Source organism: Xyrauchen texanus, chromosome 10 (assembly GCF_025860055.1).
Source record: "Xyrauchen texanus isolate HMW12.3.18 chromosome 10, RBS_HiC_50CHRs, whole genome shotgun sequence".
In the NCBI taxonomy this organism is placed as follows: domain Eukaryota; kingdom Metazoa; phylum Chordata; class Actinopteri; order Cypriniformes; family Catostomidae; genus Xyrauchen; species Xyrauchen texanus.
Window position 1 is genome coordinate 46,781,444 of NC_068285.1, and position 20,644 is coordinate 46,802,087.

General features: G+C 40.2%; 1 protein-coding gene, 1 long non-coding RNA gene and 5 other non-coding genes across 7 annotated transcripts in view; 1 reads left to right on the forward strand and 6 right to left on the reverse strand.

The window, feature by feature from the left end:
• The window catches only part of ddah2 (dimethylarginine dimethylaminohydrolase 2), a 28,763-nt gene extending 23,020 nt beyond the window's left edge, over nt 1-5,743 (forward strand). Inside the window, exon 6 of the mRNA XM_052135562.1 lies at nt 5,612-5,743. Within this exon, the coding sequence (XP_051991522.1) occupies nt 5,612-5,728 (117 nt within the window). The 3' untranslated portion in view covers nt 5,729-5,743. The remainder of the gene's footprint in view (nt 1-5,611) is intronic.
• Nucleotides 156-287, reverse strand: LOC127651117 (small nucleolar RNA SNORA3/SNORA45 family). Its single transcript, XR_007971516.1, has one exon. It is a non-coding gene; the product is annotated as a small nucleolar RNA SNORA3/SNORA45 family (small nucleolar RNA).
• A 672-nt stretch (nt 5,744-6,415) lies between the features above and the next one.
• LOC127650266 (uncharacterized) lies at nt 6,416-15,691 on the reverse strand. Its single transcript, XR_007971410.1, has 5 exons — nt 15,606-15,691; nt 11,022-11,162; nt 10,593-10,665; nt 6,863-7,023; nt 6,416-6,518 (listed from the first exon to the last, which is right to left on the reverse strand). It is a non-coding gene; the product is annotated as an uncharacterized LOC127650266 (long non-coding RNA).
• LOC127651116 (small nucleolar RNA SNORA3/SNORA45 family) lies at nt 6,616-6,747 on the reverse strand. The gene has a single exon (XR_007971515.1). It is a non-coding gene; the product is annotated as a small nucleolar RNA SNORA3/SNORA45 family (small nucleolar RNA).
• Nucleotides 8,524-8,654, reverse strand: LOC127651114 (small nucleolar RNA SNORA3/SNORA45 family). The gene has a single exon (XR_007971513.1). It is a non-coding gene; the product is annotated as a small nucleolar RNA SNORA3/SNORA45 family (small nucleolar RNA).
• On the reverse strand, nt 10,775-10,906 carry LOC127651118 (small nucleolar RNA SNORA3/SNORA45 family). The gene has a single exon (XR_007971517.1). It is a non-coding gene; the product is annotated as a small nucleolar RNA SNORA3/SNORA45 family (small nucleolar RNA).
• LOC127651115 (small nucleolar RNA SNORA3/SNORA45 family) lies at nt 14,275-14,405 on the reverse strand. The gene has a single exon (XR_007971514.1). It is a non-coding gene; the product is annotated as a small nucleolar RNA SNORA3/SNORA45 family (small nucleolar RNA).
• Nucleotides 15,692-20,644: the final 4,953 nt, after the last annotated feature.

The window sequence follows — 20,644 nt, forward strand, 5'->3', positions numbered from 1 at the left end:
CCACAGCAGTCTCCTGACCATACCAGCATAGCCGTGATCACAAAACATCTGCAGTCGGTTCAGACACGAACAACAAAACAGCATGTTTCAAGTCAATAAAACAGTTGTTTGTTAGTTTCTAGAAATATATTAAAATATTTAAAAAAGAATGGGATATTTGTTTCAGAGCTGGTCATTGGCTGGGCAATGGAAAGCAGCAGCCAATGAATAAGCAGAGAGTTTTATTCTGTGAGTACTCTAGCACACCAGGACAATGCGTGATGTCAGGATGTGACTCTAGTCTCACTCATTACAAATGGGACTTTCTACAACCATAATAATTTAACTGTCAAACTACTGAGTGCAACTAAATATCCAGTGAGAAATTAATGCATATTTGAATAAGAAAAACAAACTGGATACCGTTAGTGTCTCTCTCAGTGAGGATGGATGACTTCAAATCATGTGTTTGTTAGTGCACACGGTCATCACTTTCTTGCCAATTTCATCACTGGTAAGACGTTCAGGACTTTACAGAATTACTTCGTGACGAGCACAACGGGGAAAATAGGCCTACTTGACATTCTTCACTATGTAATCCTGAAAGAAGGGAAGAAAAAAACAAATTGGTCCACACACACAAAAACAAAAACAAAATAGGTTTCTTATGTCTTAAAGCCCCCAGTGAGCAAGCCAAATGCAACCATGGCAAGGAATTATCTATGATGTTAAAGGAACAGTTGAATATCATTATTTACACTAACATCTCTCCAAATGACGTTCTTGAAATCTTCACATGGTTTATTTGCCAAATAATTAAACGGTGAATACCACTTCTGAAGTGATACGATCATTTTGTACGATGAACAGAACAAAATTAGCTAGTCTCTCTCAAATCAAATCATGTCAATAAAGTAAAGCTTTTGAATAAAAAATGCCAGCTACATCAAACACATCACACCTCGCTGGTTCTTATCGCGTCTCTAAAAGGCTCACAACCAAAACTCAATGATATTCTGGTTTCTACATATGACTCGGGTACTCCTTTAATGCACATCAATGGGATGTTTTCCACCTTTTAATGGCAAAAACCAAGTCCCGTCTCTTTATTTACATTTAGCTTTTATCCAAAGCGACTTACAAATGAGGAACATAGCAAACAATTTGTCATAGGTAATCAATATCTGCAGTAGCCAAGTATTGCAAAGTTCTCAAAATGTGTGGAGTAGTATAGAAGCTAGCGCAGAAGAAAGAGAGAGAATACATTTTCAATACATTTTATTATTTTTATTGTTAAATAGTTGGTGCAATTTCTGTGGATTGGTTAAGTGCTTGTGGAACAGATGTTTTCTGTTCCGAAAATAGGAATAAAGTAATAGTCCACCTTTCCTCAACAAGCTGCATCATTTGAGATATCGTTCATGTCAGTAGTTTTTTTTAATGTGTTATAACAAACAGCAAAGGAAAATAAGAATAAGGGTTTGTTGTTGTGTGTTCAGGACTTTGCTGTGTCCACTGTGCCTGTGTGTGGAGGCTCTCGACTGAAGAATATCTGCTCGATGGGTGGCCCCGATACCATCATCATCAGCAACAGTGACGGAGCCAAAAAAACACTCAGAGTGAGCACTTGTACAGTAATATTATTAGAGGGAGTATGACTTGAAACTTTAACAGTACAAATCAGATATACATTGTAATACATTTTTTGTTTAAGCTGTATTGTATAGTGCATCAATCAGTATTTCATTATTACATAAATACACATGATCTTATAAGATCTCTGTACATAATAATACATAAGATCGCTACATGTCTTTTATAGATCACATTATTGGATTTCTAGAGTTCAACTAGATTGATGTGGATTTTTCAGTGATTGATGATTCTGATATCCAAGTGTGTGTGTGTGTGTGTGCGCGCGCGCCAGTGTATATATACAAATATACAGTGCATTCATAAAGTATTCAGACCCTTTTAAAAAGAAGATTTATTAAAAAGAAAAATCACATTGACATAAGTATTCATACCCTTAACTCAGTACTTCGTTGAAGCACCTTTGGCAGCGAATACAGCTTCAAGTCTTTTTGGGGTATGATGCGACAAGCTTTACACAGCAGGATTTGGGGATTTTCTGCCATTCTTCTCTGCAGATCCTCTCAAGCTCTGTCAGGTTGGATTGGGACCATTGGTGGACAGCCATTTTCAGGTCTCTCCAGAGATGTTTGATTGGGTTCAAGTCCGGGCTCTGGCTGGGCCACTCAATGACATTCACAGAGTTGTCGCTAAGCCACTCTTGCATTGTCTTGGCTGTGTGCTTGGGGTCATTGTCCTGTTGAAAGGTGAACCTATGGCCCAGTCTGAGGTCCGAGCGATCTGGACCAGGCTTTCATTAAGGATATCTCTGTATTTTGCTACGTTCAGCTTTCCCTTCAACCCTGACCAGTCCCCCAGACCCTGCTGTTGAAATATGTCCACACTGCATGATGCTACCACTACCATGCTACACATTTGGGATGGTATTGCGCGGGTGATGAGTGGTGCCTGGTTTCCACCTGATGTGACCTTGGAATTGAGGCCAAACTGTTCAATCTTTGTTTCATCAGACCAGAGAATCTAGTTTCTCAGAGGCTGAGAGTCCTTTATTCCAAATTCCAAGCGGGCTTTCATGTGTTTTGCACTGAGGAGAGGCTTCCGTCTGGCAGCTCTTTCATAAAGCCCAGATCGATGGAGTGTTGCAGTGATGGTTGTCCTCCTGCAAGTTTCTCCCATCTCCACACATGATCTCTGGAGCTCAACCAAATCAGGTTTTTCGTCACTTCTCCTACTAAGGCCCTTCTCCCCCAATTGCTCAGTTTGGCTGGGCAGCCAGCTCTAGGAAGAGTCCTAGTTGTTCCAAACTTCTTCCATTGAAGAATTATGAAGGCCACTGTGCTCTTGGGAACCTTCAATGTAGATAATTGTTTGTAGCCTTCCCCAGATCTGTACCATGACACAATCCTGTCCAGCTCAAAATGTGAAGAAAAAAAAACCCTGAAGGGGTCTGAATACTTTATGAATGCAATGTATATCAGTCTATTATCATTATTATTATCAACACACATGTCCCTTCTCAAAGAGTCCATCTGTGGGTGTGTCTGTGTGGTCACAGATGATGGAGTAGCTGACTGATCATCATTATGAGATATTGTCAGTACAGGAGGATATGGCTGCTAACTGTGTGTACATCAGAGGTCCAGCTAAAGTGGACTATCTCTTGCATCCCACCGCAGAGGAGTGTCCAAACAGCATACAGGTGAGAGATCATAATCATGACCTCTTGGACAGGCTTGAAAATTATCTTGGCATTTGTGTAATGGCATTAACCTGGGTTAGGTCCTATTTCTGTAACTGCTACTACTTTGTTTGTATAGACATGGAACTGTCAGATCAAACACAGGTTATATATATGGAATGCCACAAGGCTCATTATTAGGTTCTCTACAGTTCTCCTTGAATATGCTTCCCTTGCATTCATTTTCAGTTATGCCGATGATATTTGCATAAGTAGGTGTTCCTAATAAAGTGGTCACCGATTGTATATTGCTGAATAGTGCAAATTGTCCCTTTACATTTTGTGTCTTCAGCATAATTTTTTTAAATAATTATGAATCGTTTCAAAATAATCGAAATATTTCATCACTGTATTTTAACCCATTATTTAGAGACAATATCATACAATACATTAACAAATAACATTAGAGCAAAACCAGTAGAAACACCCACATACAGTATCTCACAAAAGTGAGTAAACCCCTCACATTTTTGTAAATATTTGATTATATCTTTTTATGTGACAACACTAAAGAAATAACACTTTGCTACAATGTAAAGTAGTGAGTGTACAGCTTGTATAACAGTGTACATTTGCTGTCCCCTCAAAATAACTCAACACACAGCCATTAATGTCTAAACCTCTGGCAACAAAAGTGCGTACACCCCAAGTGAAAATGTCCAAACTGGGCCCAAAGTGTCAATATTTTGTGTGGCCACCATTATTTTCCAGCACTGCTTTAACCCTCTTGGGCATGGAGTTCACCAGAGCTTCACAGGTTGCCACTGGAGTCCTCTTCCATTCCTCCATGACGACATCACGGAGCTGGTGGATGTTAGAGACCTTGTGCTTCTCCACCTTCCGTTTGAGGATGCCCCACAGATGCTCAATAGGGTTTAGGTCTGGAGACATACTTGGCCAGTCCATCACCTTCACCCTCAGCTTCTTTAGCAAGGCAGTGGTCGCCTTGGAGGTATGTTTAGGGTCGTTATCATGCTGCAATACTGCCCTGCAGCCCAGTCTCTGAAGGGAGGGGATCATGCTCTGCTTCAGTATGTCACGGTACATGTTGGCATTCATGGTTCCCTCAATGAACTGTAGCTCCCCAGTGCCGGCAGCACTCATGCAGCCCCAGACCATGACACTCCCACCACCATGCTTGACTGTAGGCAAGACACACTTTGTCTTTGTACTCCTCACCTGGTTTCCGCCACACATGCTTGACACCATCTGAACCAGATAAGTTTATCTTGGTCTCATCAGACCACAAGACATTGTTCCAGTAATCCATGTCCTTAGTCTGCTTGTCTTCAGCAAACTGTTTGCAGGCTTTCTTGTGCATCATCTTTAGAAGAGGCTTCTTTTTGGGACGACAACCATGCAGACCAATTTGATGCAGTGTACGGCGTATGGTCTGAGCACTGACAGGCTGACCACCCACCCCTTCAACCTCTGCAGCAATGCTGGCAGCACTCATACATCTATTTCCCAAAGACAATCTCTGGATATGATGCTGAGCATGTGCAATCAACTTCTTTGGTCGACCATGGCGAGGCCTGTTCTGAGTGGAACCTGTCCTGTTAATCCGTTGTATGGTCTGGGCCACCGTGCTGCAGCTCAGTGTCAGGGTCTTGGCAATCTTCTTATAGCCTAGGCCATCTTTATGTAGAGCAACAATTCTTTTTTTCAGATCCTCAGAAAGTTATGAGGATCCATGTTGAACTTCCAGTGACCATTTTGAGGGAGTGTGAGAGCGATGACACCTAATTTAACACACCTGCTTCCCATTCACACCTGAGACCTTGTAACACTAACGAGTCACATGACACCGGGGGAGGGAAAATGGCTGATTGGGCCCAATTTGGACATTTTCACTTAGGGGTGTACTCACTTTTGTTGCCAGCGGTTTAGACATTAATGGCTGTGTGTTGAGTTATTTTGAGGGAACAGCAAATGTACACTCTTATACAAGCTGTAACTCACTACATTACATTGTAGCAAAGTGTCATTTCTTCAGTGTTGTCACATGAAAAGATATATTCAAATATTTACAAAAATGTGAGGGGTGTACTCACTTTTGTGAGATACTGTACGTCTTAGAAATAGAGACTATTGACACCAAGTGACGTTGTTCGAATGGGGCTGTACTCATCCGACATAACATATTTTAAAGAATTATCTAACATTCATATATCATTTTCTTTATTTACATATTGAATTATCTTATTTCGGGGCCTTCTACAGCAAATATTGGGATGTGTTATCATGTAATTATTACATTTTAATCGATAGACCGCTCAACATTGTGTTTGTCTCTTTCAGGTGTTCCAGAGGTTGACAGACTACACTCTCCTACCCACAGCTTACAGTGAAGCTTCTAAACTGGGGGGCACGCTGTCCTCTCTTTGTCTGCTCGTCAACAAGAAACTACATTACTAGAGACTAACACATATTCACTGCATAATTTCATTTGTCTGCACACAAGTCCGTTCAGTGAGGTCTAGACCAGTTCTAACTGGTTTGCGACATTCAGCAATTGTCAATTGTTGTTTCCTGTGTTCCTCTTATGCGTTTGTCTGTCTTATCTGTAGGTTTGCTCTGATCATATTTTGAGAGTATTACATCATTGTGATAAATGACTGTAAAACAAATAAATGCTAATGCAACTTAATCAAGTTTACAGCTGGTACTACGTGTAATTTTATCAAGAGTTTTTCTTGATGCCTTATAGCTTTACATGATGAGTTACATTCTATTGAAATTCACCCTTATTCTGTGCTTTGAGTGCTAATGTTTCACAGAATGCATTGCACTATGAATAGTATTTTGAAACTACTTTAGTCTTGGACTAAACTTTGCTTGCCCATAAACTGCTAGTTATATTTTTAATACAATATTGTTCTATTTAATGCCCTGAATACATTTTCTCCCATTTAGACGTTTTGAAAACCTTGTCTTGCTATATATAGTATATACACAGTATTCTAAGATTAGTAGCTTGAGGTGTTTACACTTTGTATTTAGTGTATCGGTTTTTAATCAAGTATTAAAGACTGCAACGTGTAGTATATTCTTTGACGCCAGAGACAGTACACATACACCATGAATAAATGACAGTGGTAGAAGTAAATTAAGTAGATTTTATTTTTGTAAAAGCACCAGATGTTTATCTGTAACTTGGTATCTCTACCCAGTGTGTATTCTTGATGGCGTAAGACTCTGATGATCTCTGAAACAACACAGTACAACAGTTATGAGTTCCATAACACACGCGCTGAATAAACTCAGTAAATAAATGACAAGTTAAAAACAAGGTCATGACAGAAACATGTTTCTGAGCTGGTGATTGGCTGGGCAATGGAAAGCGGCAGCCAATGAATAAGCAGAGAGTTTTATTCTGCGAGTACTCTAGCACACCAGGACAATGCGTGATATCAGGATGTGACTCTAGTCTCGCTCATTACAAATGGGACTTTCAACAACCATAATAATTTAACTGTCAAACTACTGAGTGCAACTAAATATCCAGTGAGAAATTAATGCATATTTGAATAAGAAAAACAAACTGGATACCGTTAGTGTCTCTCTCAGTGAGGATGGATGACTTCTATCATGTGTTTGTTGGTCATCACTTTCTTGCCATTTTCATCACTGGTAAGACGTTCAGGACTTTACAGAAATACTTCGTGACGAGCACAACGGGGAAAGTACTTGACATTCTTCACTATGTAATCCTGAAAGAAGGGAAGAAAAAAACAAATTGGTCCACGCACGCAAAAACAAAATCAGGTTAGAGAAAATAAAATTAGGATCTACACAATAAAAAAGTAAACAAAAGGAATATTCCGGAATCAATAAAGTTAAGCTCAATCAACAGCATTTGTGGCTTTATGTTGATTACCACAAAAATTAATTTTGACTCATGTCTCCTTTTCTTTAAAAGCAAAAATGGAGGTTACGGTGAGATCCTTACAATGGAAGTCATCATGCCACAAATGCTGTCGATTTAGCTTAATTTGTACCGAACTCTGAATATTCCATTTAAAAGGTGAATTGTTTAATATCTGCACCACTAACCGCACCAAAAGAAACTGCAAATAACTGTTCAAACAGGTTTCTCTGACACCTCCCCAATCTGGCCATTGATCACAAACAAACTCCAAACTCAGGCTGTTGGTCAAGCCAATGTTGTGGTGTTGGACTGGACATGATCAATTAACAGAACAATGTTTTTTTTTTTTTCCCCCTCACAAATAAATAAATAAATTCTAAGGGTCAATTTTGTTATGCAAAATATATTTTGATCCTATTAATTTTGGGGGCAAGATATGACCTGACATCTCTTCATGAGATTCACCCTTTAACACCCCACCCCCACCCCAAAATACACAGTTCACCTTTAAGTTCAATTTTGCTTTAAATTTTAACCAGTCTAAAAGGTTGTCAAATAGACCAGGGCTGCATTCCAATGCACTCCCTCCCCTTGCCTCATGGACTCGGATGCATGTCATTGTTTACATTGAGCGAGTGCCCACAAGTGGAGGAACCAGTGCAATGGAACAGATGAAACTCTTGACCACTTGGAGCTCATTATCGCTCTTGCAATAGGACTGAGGTCATTTTGTGGAATTATTTAATGACTTTTTGCACCTGAGAAAAACATAAGAGACTGATGCACAGACAGGTTCAGGTAAAGTTTAGTTGTAATATTTTAGTAAACTAATAATTTAGTTTAGATGCTCATGTATAAATCTTTTGTATACTGTACATTACCTTTTTATTAGAAGATTTGTTAGAAAGGATTAATCAAGTTTCACATAAATCAAAAAGATAACATTGCAATTGACTGTGTGAGTTTAAGGTAGCTACAAGTTTAATGCTGTTAAATCTCAGTAGAACTCTTATAAACTGATTATTTGGCCTAACTTCACTTCCATCATACACTGGAGTTGTGTGGGGTGGGTGTTGAAGAAGCGTGATCTACTGTGATCTCAATTGAGTTGCATTTTGGGATATGGATCTGCCTGAAACTTTCAGAGTAGGCTCGCTGCCTCTGTCAAAATCGAGGGGTTGAGGGTCAGTCAGCAGACATTCACTCGCCACTTAACGAAATGGAACAGACTTCCAAAATGGCATTGAGGATTCCCCGAGGGGAAGTGCTTTGGGAAGTTAGCAAATGGAAAGGATGCTTAAAGTGAAGTGGAACGCAGCCGCGTAGTAGGCTAAACTGTGTGCCATGTTTCTGAGCTGGTGATTGGCTGGGCAATGCAAAGCAGCAGCCAATGAATAAGCAGAGAGTTTATTATGCGAGTACTCTAGCACACCAGGACAATGAGTGATGTCAGGATGTGACTCTAGTCTCGCTTAAAGGAGAAAAACGTAACATCGATATCAAGTGTTTAAAATGGGTACTGCAGTCCAAATTCAAAATGTTGGAGAGAGTTGTCTCCCCCTCCCCCCCAGACTCAAAGCTCAAACAGGTTGCCAGGTTGAGGACACACAACAGGAACAAGCAAACTGGCAATGGCAAGCGATGAGCCTTACACTGCAAGTTGATCAGCTAATGTATAAGTCTGCATGTTTTTATTGTTTGCAACAATTTCACCCAATTCACGAATGCATCTCCCAGATTGATCTGCCATAAAGTATAATGCAGATAGGACCATTCAACAAAGTCAAATGCATTTTCCGCATCTAAAGCTACATCATACCTTTAAAATTCCTTCTTTTAGCTAAATGTATCACATTTAAAATTTGTCTAACATTATTAAACGGGTTCCTGTTCTTAATACATTTTGATCTGGTTTTGCCTGGGTGGGGAGAATCAGTTCTAATCTACATGCCTAACCATTGCCAACATTTTATTATCGACATTGAGAAATTAAATTGGGCGATAAGAAGCTGGGTCCTCAGGATACTTATTCCTTTTCATAATTAAGGAGATATTTGCCCGGTAGAAACTCTCTGGCAGACTGTATAACTCACAATTTGAAAAGCTGTAAAGTTTTGCTAAGGGTTGAGATGCGTACTGAATGCTTTATACCATTAGACCGAAAAGCCATCTTGTCCCGGGACTTTACCTCCCTTCATTGATGAAAGAGCCTCTAAGAGTTCCTGCACTGTGATATCACTACCCAGGGAGGTTAGTTCTGTTTCGAGTAGATTTGGAAGTTCAATCTGACCAAAAAAGCATCTAATTTCCCTCGAGTACCCTTGGGAAGGACAACAATTGTAATATTGCAGCGCCGATATCTATTCTCTTGATCTTAGAGTCTTTCGAGAGCAGGCTTTAGGCAGATCTCTGTTCTGGTTAAACGTTCATTCACTTGTTCATACAAATGTTAATTTTCCGAGATCCGTTTCTTGGCTTCACAAAGCCTTTTTTCCATTGAGGTGATCTTCTCGCATATAGCATTAATGGACACTGTTATTGCGTCTATTTTCTGATCCAAGGAAGATTTTATATTGTCGATCACCCTTTAAATGATTCTCGCTATTAGCATGTCCACATCACTAGCCGACGATATGCTACATTGTGCTCATGCCAGCTGTGTAGCTGGTGTCTTTTCAAAACCGAAACTGAGAATTTTCTTGTTACTCTGTGATAAAGACCACAAGTCAGACAGCGACATTCTCAAGAAGCAGTTTTAGTGTTTGTTTCAGTTAATCAGGCATAATTAACCAGAATTCGCCAAAAAAGATTGGGGATTTCAGCCATCCCACTGTTACTCATTACAGTGAATCACGTGACCCCCTCACCAGCCAGCGATTTTTAACCTGTCAGCAACTGTGGCAATGGTTCAAACTGGTTTTATATCCAACCAATCTATTTCTAATGATGAATTGAAAAACCTATCTGACTTGAATGAAGTACTGACAGCGAAAACCACGAGCCTCCTTCATGAGCATTCTCAAAGCGTGTGCGTGACACAGAAACTGTGAAGTTTGAGCAAGTGAAGATGTTCTGAGGGAAGTTGAACGACAATTGTTTGGGGGAAAAGAGAATGCACTGGATAGGACATTGTCAATAAAATAAATCCCCAATGAAATATGAACACCCCTCCCCTTTATTTTGTTAAACAGATTTACACAATTCATGCGGGTCACAATTTTTAGGTTGGAAAAAATGGAATTGCAGATTAATCCGGAAGAAATCACATCCCTGAGGACGAGTTACACACTGAAGTTAAATCCTCACTGTTAGGGGTATGTTTAGATGAGCAGTAGGCTTGCCATAAGAAATGTCACCAATTCTCTACTAGCATTTAAATTCAGTGTCCATTTCACACTTGTGAGTTGGTACCTGGTTGACTCTGGAGGGGAAACTTCCACAGCAGTCTCCTGACCATACCAGCATAGCCATGATCACAAAACATCTGCAGTCGGTTCAGACACGAACAACAAAACAGCATGTTTCAAGTCAATAAAACAGTTGTTTGTTAGTTTCTAGAAATATATTAAAATATTTAAAAAAAGGAATGGGATATTTGTTTCAGAGCTGGTGATTGGCTGGGCAAGGGAAAGCAGCAGCCAATGAATAAGCAGAGAGTTTTATTCTGTGAGTACTCTAGCACACCAGGACAATGCGTGATGTCAGGATGTGACTCTAGTCTCACTCATTACAAATGGGACTTTCTACAACCATAATAATTTAACTGTCAAACTACTGAGTGCAACTAAATATCCAGTGAGAAATTAATGCATATTTGAATAATAAAAACAATCTGGATACCGTTAGTGTCTCTCTCAGTGAGGATGGAGGACTTCAAATCATGTGTTTGTTGGTGCACACGGTCATCACTTTCTTGCCATTTTCATCACTGGTAAGACGAGCACAACGGGGAAAGTACTTGACATTCTTCACTATGTAATCCTGAAAGAAAAAAACAAATTGGTCCACACACACAAAAACAAAAAAAAAATCAGGTTAGAGAAAATAACATTAAGTTCTACACAATAAAAAAAAAAGGAATATTCCGGAAACAATAAAGTTAAGCTCAATCAACAGCATTTGTGGCATAATGTTGATTACCACAAAAATTGATTTTGACTTGTTTCTCTTTTTCTTTAAAGCCAAAAATGGAGGTTACTGTGAGATCCTTACAATGGAAGTGAATGGGGGGCAATTTTGAGGGTTTTAAGGCAGAAATGCGAAGCTTATAATTTTATTTGAGCTGTAAAGTTTTTTTAATTAGGGTTTGTTGAAATTACATCATCATGACAACATAGTTGTAAAATTGGCTATAACTTGAAAAAGTTAGTAAGTAATTTTATCACAGTAAAATCATGTTAACACACATCGTTTATGTATTGCGTCAATACTTTTGAAATAGTGAGTATTTTCATGTATAAGGATTGGCCCCCACTTCCATCGTCGGATACGGATTGGCCCCCACTGTCTCACTGGAACATAATTTTGCATTTTATTTTATTAAAGAAAAGGAGGATCGAGTCAATTTATTTTTGTGGTTATCAATATCATGCCACAAATGCTGTCGATTGAGCTTAATTTGTACTGAACTCTGAATATTCCTTTTAAAGGGGAATTGTTTAATATCTGCACCACTAACAGCAACAAAGGAAACTGCAAATATAATAACTGTTTAAACAGGTTTCTCTGACAACTCCCCAATCTGGCCATTGATCACAAACACACCCCAAAGTCAGGCTGTTGGACAAGCCAATGTTGTGGTGTTGGACTGGAGATGATCAATTAACAGAACAATGGTTTTTTTCCCTCTCAAAAATAAATACAAAAAGATCCTAAGGGTCTATTTTGTCATGCCAAATTTTTTATATCCTATTCATTTCAGGGGCAAAATAACCTGGACATCTCTTCGTGAGATTCACCCTTTAACACCCCCAAAAAAATTAAGTTCAATTGTGTATTAGGTTTTAACCAGTCTAAAAGGTTGTCAAATAGACCAGGGCTGCGTTCCACTGCACTCCCTCCCCAACTTCCCTCCGTCTCATGGACTTGGATGCATGTCATTGTTTACATCATGCGAGTGCCCACTAGTGGAGGAACCCGTGCAATGGAACAGATGAAACTTCACCATTTGGAGCTCATTATCGCTCTTGCAATAGGACTGATGTCATTTTGTGGAATAATTTAGTGACTTTTTTTTCACCTGAGAAAAAACATCAAAGATCTATGCATTCACAGGTTCAGGTAAAGTTTAGATGCTTCTGTATAAATCTTGTTTTGTATACTGTATATTACTTTTTTATTAGAAGATTTGAAAGAAAGGATTAATCAAGTTTTACATAAACTCACACTGCCAATTGCAACGTTACCTTTTTTGTTTAAGGTAGCTACAAGTTTATTGCCATTACATCTCAATATATAACTTATCACTTATAAAATTATTATTTGACCTAACTTCACTTCCATCATACCCACCCCACACAACTCCAGTGTGTTGATGAAGCACGATCTACTGTGATCTCAATCGAGTTGCATTGTGCTGTGCTGCCTGAAGCGTTCAGAGTAGGCTCGCTGCCTCTGTCAAAATCGAGGGGTTGAGGGTCAGTCAGCAGATATTCACTCGCCCACTTAACGAAATGGAACAAACTTCCAAAATGGCATTGAGGATTCCCTGAGGGGAAATATGCGAGTGTAATCAATGTTTAAAGAGTAGGGCTGGGGCGGTATGGATTTTTTCTAACCGCGGTTGAAAAGCAAGATATTCCCGCGGTATAGCGGTAAACCGCATTAAATACATTACATTGGATCAGAGAAGTCCCTCCCCCCCGACAGACTTTGGCGCACACATCAGAAGTCGCTTTTGATAGACAGACTTTAAATATTGTCACCTACATCCGAAGAAAAAAAACGAGCACAATTTTAAATAGTCAAATTTTCATCAAGCAGTAATTTGGCATGAACTAATCACTGTATAGATTTCCTTATTTAAGATTATTCTCAGATACATTCGCATTGAAGATGGGTCAGACATGATTTTGACCACTTTATTAAGTTTTGTTTTGTAGAAAGCCTTTCTTTAACTTAAAATTTCATTTTGTATAAATTGTATCTTAATTTTAATCACTGTTTCATTAACTAATTGCCTGGAATTAATAAATAAGAAGCAAATATAGCAGACATATAATCAGCAGCAGGACGTGGAAGCGCCGATGCGATCTCTTGCTGCGTGAGCTCTCTCATAAATGAACCGAAACTCGGCGGCTAGGCCTACTGCCTCACAGACATGAGAAATAAATAGAAATCTTAAAATGCATTTTAAACAAAATTCAAAACAAAATGATAACATTTTAGGCTACAGTAGCCTAGTAGTCAGGTTTGCCGATGTGCGTTACTATTTATTTATTTATTTTTATCCATGTGCGCCAATCGGAAACAGACTTCACTGCTGATATTCTGGGGATACAACATAGCCAATAGGCTATAGCCTACTAGGGACTTTAGCCTTTAAAATATCTTTGCTGCATTGGATCAGTCTCCTTTCTAGAACAGCCAAGAGCTTTCTAGCCTCGCGGCAGCAGCGCCTTGCGTCGCTCAGACCTTAAAACAGTCAGCGCCGCGGATGCGATTTTGAAAATTTATCAAAAAACGTTGGTGCGGACAGATGAGTTTTGTGATGCGGTTGCGGATTAAATAATAATAGCCCATCCGCGCATCTCTAATACAAATGGAATGTTATTATGTGTCATGGAACATTGCGCTCCCCAACTCGCGAAAGGTCGGATTTGCTCCATATTTTGATAAGTTTTGTTTAGAAAACCTTGAATCCATGTAGGCTAATATCATTAGACATAATCCAACATTAGAATCAATGAATCCATGTCATTAGACACAACGTGCACACATGTGCAGGCCAATGTTTTTTTTGTTTTTGTTTTTTTGCAGTGACGACGGTGACAAGCTCAGACCCGCGGTTGGAGTCACGTGACCGCGGTATTGCGGTAACCGTCCCAGCCCTATTAAAGAGTGGACGCAGGCATTTAGTAGGCCAATCTGTGTGCCATGTTTCTGAGCTGGTGATTGGCTGGGCAAAGCCAAGCAGCAGCCAATGAATAAGCAGAGAGTTTATTATGCGAGTACTCTAGCACACCAGGACAATGAGTGATGTCAGGATGTGACTCTAGTCTCGCTTAAAGGAGCAAAATGTAACATTGATATCAAGGGTTTAAAATGGGTACTGCAGTCCAACATCAAAATACTGGAGGAGTGTCTCCTCCGCCCCCTTCTCAAAGCTCACACAGATTGACAATGACAAGCAACGAGCCTAACACGAAGTTGATCAGCTAATGTTTATCTTGCAATGTTTCTATTGTTTGCAAATTAGAAACCAGCTCATGTGGATATTTTATAACTGTCAACGTAAGCTAGATGGCTGGCTTCCATGGCTGAATTTTCCCACCAAATCGTTTCAAATCTGGCATCCCAAGGTGTCAAAATACTATTGATAAGTGGATAGTGAGCGGGATCACACAGGCCAAAACACAAACAGAAATTCTGGCCCGGAATGGAAACTACATTGTAGAATACACTGGCTGTAGCATTGTTATCGCACAAGCCAGTATTTCAACTTAGCATGTTTCTTAATTCTCTGATGACATATGATTATTTTATGCTTTAGTACAGTAAATATATTACATATTGAACCTTTAATATAGAGAAAAATAGACCTGTAAAGAGACATTACGTTCACTGAAAAGCATTGAGTGTGGAGACCATGAGAACGACTTGTGACCCAAGATCTCATATAATTATTTAAAATATGATATATTATCATCATTATATTATATAAGAATTCAACTTAATGAAAATTCAAAAAATAATAATAATAATATTTAATAACTTCAACAGCTTGCTTTTTATGAAGAATATACAGTTCTAGACGTTTCTGGATTCAAAAGTAAAGGAAATATCTTATAATACATCTAATATCGCGGGACCTTGGAGTAAAAAAAAAGTTGAGAGCAACTGGTTTAGAAAACATACAATAATAATCTACTATTTAACAACAATAACTATTTTATTCGAGGAGAAATGTTGGAGGTGACTTTTGAAATACTACATTTAGCTAAAAACGCTTTCGTTTAACACATTCGCTTGTTAATTCTTAAAGTTTTGAGCGCGCAGTGTTTTATACAGTGTCTTTCATTCTTGCCATGTGGAGAAAATCGTGAACACGTGCAGATCATGTGCTAGTATCTGATCATCAAAGGACATCGCTCATGTTCCCATGTACAATAGAAACGGGTAGAATTTTAAGAAGCATATCAAAAACAGAATGTTTTATTTGAACGATGTTTCAAGATGTATTTTTTTTTAGTTTTCGTCACTTACATGGATCTGCTGCTGCACACCGCACCGCTCCGAGTCGAAAAGAACTTCCGCACGTCTTGCTCTCCGGGAATACCGTTAGTGTTCTTCTTCTTTGTTTTTTTTTTTGGAGTATTCCGCACCTTAGGCGCATACCGCCACCTACAGTTTATTTATTTTATTTTGCGCAACTAACATGGGTCATCTTTCTACCTCTCTTCTTTATGGAGGCCCAAACCTGCATACATAAGAAATGAATAAATGTAATAATAAAAAAATAAATAAAGGAATAAATGTCTTGATAAAACAAATATAATTCGTTTTTAATTAAAATTATTCCTGAAATTATATTATTGTATGACTTTATTCCTTTATTATTTTCTATATTAATTTTTAACTTTATTTTTATTCTTTTTAACTTTTATTTTATTTTTATTTATTTTTTTGCATTTTTTTTTATTTATGTGTTAATTTATTTTTTAGATGTATTTATTCCCACATATATTTATTTCCATATTTATATATTCCCATATATATTTATTTATTTATACATGTATTTATTTTTACTTTTCTGTGTGCAACATGGAAATGAGGGAGGCGGTCCTTGCGGAGCTCCAGTGCATCATTGGATGAGAGCTCAATAGTACTTATCGGTAGCAGATGGACGTCCCATCTTAGCACCCACTGACTCGCACAGATTTTGAATATGCAGGGAAACCTTTTGCTGAGCGCTATGCAGGATGTGCTATGACATTCATACCGGCATACAGCTCTCCTAAAACATCAATAAGCACCACTACTCTAAATGAAACATAATCATTTGATGTGTGGTTATCGACTTCATTCGCAAGTGCGCAACTCTCTAGACATGTGAAGAGTCAGCTATAGTTAAAATTTTTAGTTTTTATTGCAGATGTATACATACATAAACGATCAGGGAAATGAAGCATGGTTGTATCTTTTACAATGAACAAAATCATCTTGGATTGACTTAAACTCAAATGTTTTAGCCCCACTAAGACATGTGACCAACTGGGCGGCAACGACATCAGAACGCAAAGAATTATGGGTATGTTTGGCCAGTTTACATGCGCTGGCATAGCAGGCTGGTGTTCTGGTATGAAAATAATAAAAATTTAGCGTGAAAAACAGAATATAATCCTACAAAATGCAGCGGGCTAAAGAAAACATTGTCGGACCATACCGCCTAAAACTAAATCCTAATGCAAAGACGAGATGTGACGAGAAAATAAAGGGAATCAAAGGACTGGATCCTTACGAGCATAGTGACTGGTCAGGGGACGTCAACCTGTTGCCCAACTTCCATCACCCATATATATACAACGACATTATATTAAGTGTTAGCAGAGGTTAAATTGGGCCGGAGCGCAGCTCCGACTCCTTCAGCACAAAATATTGTTATATTATTTTTCATCTCCTGATTCCTGGCAAATACATGGCATATGAGACTGAATAAGACTACACAGAGACACCCAGGCTACATGGACGTCATAAATTATTCGCTGGTTCAGCACCCCGCCCACAACCATCAAGGGAAATCTGTCACTATTCTAAGACAGCGACGTTACCATGGAATCCCGCTAACGGCTAGAGCGACCGAATATAAAAATAGCATGTAGCTAGAACATGTTATATAACTAAAGCATGTTAGTTTACATGTTAAATGAACTACTAAATGAAGAATAACATCAGCTGCGTGAGCATTTAAAGTAATATATTGATTTTTATCAGTTTGCATATAATGTAGGTGCACGACAGCGACGCCAGACTGCTCCTGCCTGTACTTATATGAGCCCATCATTATTCCATTTGTTACCTAATATTTATACACATATTACACAGAAGGAAAGGCTCCTCATTACCATGGTTAGGTCAGTGTGCTCTACTTAAATAATAGCAATAATAATAATAAATGAATGTATTTATGAAAAATATGCACATCAACAAATTTTAAAGTTCTTAATAAAAACGACTAGCTTTGTGTTGATATTGTAACTAGACAGTACCTCTTCAGAATAAATCCAGAAGAATCAAATATAAAAACGTAGTATACACACAAGTTCATATACAGTATGTGTGTGTGTGTGTATATATATATATACACACACACACACATAAATTAATTTACCTTTACATAATGGAATTATCCATTTGCACTCATTTATGGAATATGTACATACCAGCTTGTGAGAATTTAATTATTTCAACAATCCCCTGATCTTTTAAATCATAATTAGAAATAAGTTTATTGACATATGCACACAAGGAAATCATACATATTTATTTGTTCAATAACAAAAGCTTCCAAGTACACACAAAAATTGACTTAAACTGAACAATACAATAAAAATTTGCAGATATGTGGGAACAAATCTGCTAATGGATTTAACAACAATCCCACATTATTCAGCTTTCAAAAGAATGGTAGCAAGACATGCTGTAACACTTCCCAAGGAAGGAGGACAGGAAACAGGTCTTCACCACAAGGTAAGGTTTTAATTCCCTTTTTGTTCCGTACAATCTTATTTTACAAACACAATACAACACAATGCCAAACACTGGGTTCGCATGTCATCTCCCTCTCTGGGGCCCTCTCGCTGCCTTTTTATGCCGCTCTCCTCGTACTCACTGAAATTAGAGACAGGTGTTTAGACATAATTTAGCTCAGGTGTAAGCGCCCTTACCGCTTTTCTCTCCCGGACGGGCGCTTGACCACGCCCCCGCTAACACATACCCCCACCGCCCGACTCAGGCCGGGGAGTCATCCGGCCTGCCTACCACTCCCCCATTTCTGGAGAGGAAGTCGGCGACAGCCATCTGCACCCCCGGTCTGTGGACCACCTTGAATTTAAAGGGCTGGAGAGCTAGATACCAACGGGTGATCCGGGCGTTAGTATCCTTCATGCGATGGAGCCACTGCAGTGGGGCGTGATCTGAACAGAGGGTGAAGGCCCGCCCCAGCAGGTAGTAACGGAGGGTGAGGACCGCCCACTTGATGGCCAGACACTCCTTCTCCACGGTGCTGTACTTAGTCTCCCTTAAGGAGAGCTTACGGCTAATGTACAGCACCGGGCGCTCCTCTCCCTCCACCACCTGCGAGAGTACGGCCCCCAGCCCTCTGTCTGAAGCGTCCGTCTGTAATAAAAAGGGAGAGAGAAGTCAGGTGCATGAAGAAGCGGCCCCCACAAAGTGCGGCTTTAACCTGCATAAACGCCTGTTGGCACTGCTCCGACCACTGGACCGGATCTGGAGCCCCCTTTTTAGTGAGGTCAGTCAGCGGGCTGGTGACGTCCGAATAATTAGGCACAAACCTTCTATAATAGCCAGCCCCAGAAACTGCCTCACCCCCTTTTTGGTCTTAGGTCTAGGGCAAGTCGCAATCGCCGCGGTCTTATCAATTTGGGGGCGCACCTGGCCATGACCCAAGTGGAACCCCAGATACCGTACCTCCACACGCCCAATCGCGCACTTCTTAGGGTTTGCCGTGAGCCCCGCCCGCCGCAGCGATCTCAGGACGGCCCTGAGATGTTGCATATGCCGCTGCCAATCATTGCTATAAATGATAATATCATCTAAATAGGCAGCGGCGTACGCGGTGTGCGGTCTGAGGATCCGATCCATGAGTCGCTGAAACGTGGCTGGTGCCCCAAACAAACCGAAAGGAAGCGTCACAAATTGGTGTAACCCAAACGGCGTAGTGAAGGCTGTTTTCTCACGGGACATTGGTGTCAAGGGGATCTGCCAATAACCCTTTGTTAAATCAAAGGTCGAATAAAATCGAGCAGTACCTAACCGATCGAGCAGTTCATCAACACGGGGCATTGGGTATGCGTCAAATTTAGACACCGCGTTGACTTTCCTGTAATCCACACAGAATCGAACAGACCCATCACTCTTGGGAACAAGAACAACCGGGCTGGACCAATCACTGTGGGATACCTCTATTACGCCCATATCGAGCATCGCATCTAATTCTTCCAGTACTATTTTCTTCTTATGTTCGGGTAAGCGATAGGGGCGGCAACGCACCACCGCGCCCTGTTCGGTCTCGATGTGGTGCTGTATGATATTTGTACGGCCCGGTAGAGGGGAAAACACATCCGCAAATTCCTTTTGTAATTCAGAAACCTCTGTGAGTTGCCGCGGTGAGAGTTGGTCTCCACAAGTAACCGGAGTGTTAAGATTGTAGTTTTTGTTTACCTCCGGCCCGAGCTCCGCCCTCTCCGGAACTACAGTGGCCAACGTCACAGAGGCTGCCTCCTCCCTCCATAATTTCAGGAGGTTGAGGTGATAAATTTGACGTGCGCCCCCTCTATCGGTACGTTTAACTTCATAATCGAGATCCCCAACTCGTCGTGTGACCTCAAAGGGTCCTTGCCACTTGGCGAGTAATTTAGAGCTTCGATGTTGGGAGTAATACGAGTACCTTATCTCCGGTGCAAATTCCCGTAGCCGAGCACCCCTGTCATACAGCCGGCGTTGGCGTTCTTGAGCTTGGAGCAAATTCTCCTGTGTTAATCGCTTCAGTGTGTGGAGTTTTGCTCTAAGATCGAGAACGAACTGAATTTCATTTTTACTATTAGAAGGTCCCTCCTCCCACGCTTCGCGGATGACGTCAAGGACCCCGCGGGGTGTCGCCCGTACAGCAGCTCAAACGGGGAGAACCCGGTGGAGGCTTGTGGGACCTCTCGTACTGCAAATAACAGGGGGTCTAGCCACTTATCCCAATTTCTAGCGTCCTCGTGTAACGAATTTACTGAATCATGTTCTTGAGCGTTTTATTAAATCGTTCCACTAGGCCATCTGTCTGCGGGTGGTAAACGCTAGTGCGAATCGATTTGATGCCCAAGAGCTCGTAAAGTTCGCGAAGTGTTCGTGACATAAAAGTCGTGCCTTGATCGGTGAGGATTTCTTTCGGAATCCCCACCCGGAGATTATCTTGAAGAGTGCCCCTGCAACACTACGTGCGGAGATGTTGCTCAGAGGCACTGCTTCCGGATATCGCGTCGCGTAATCCACTAGGACTAACACGAGCGATGTCC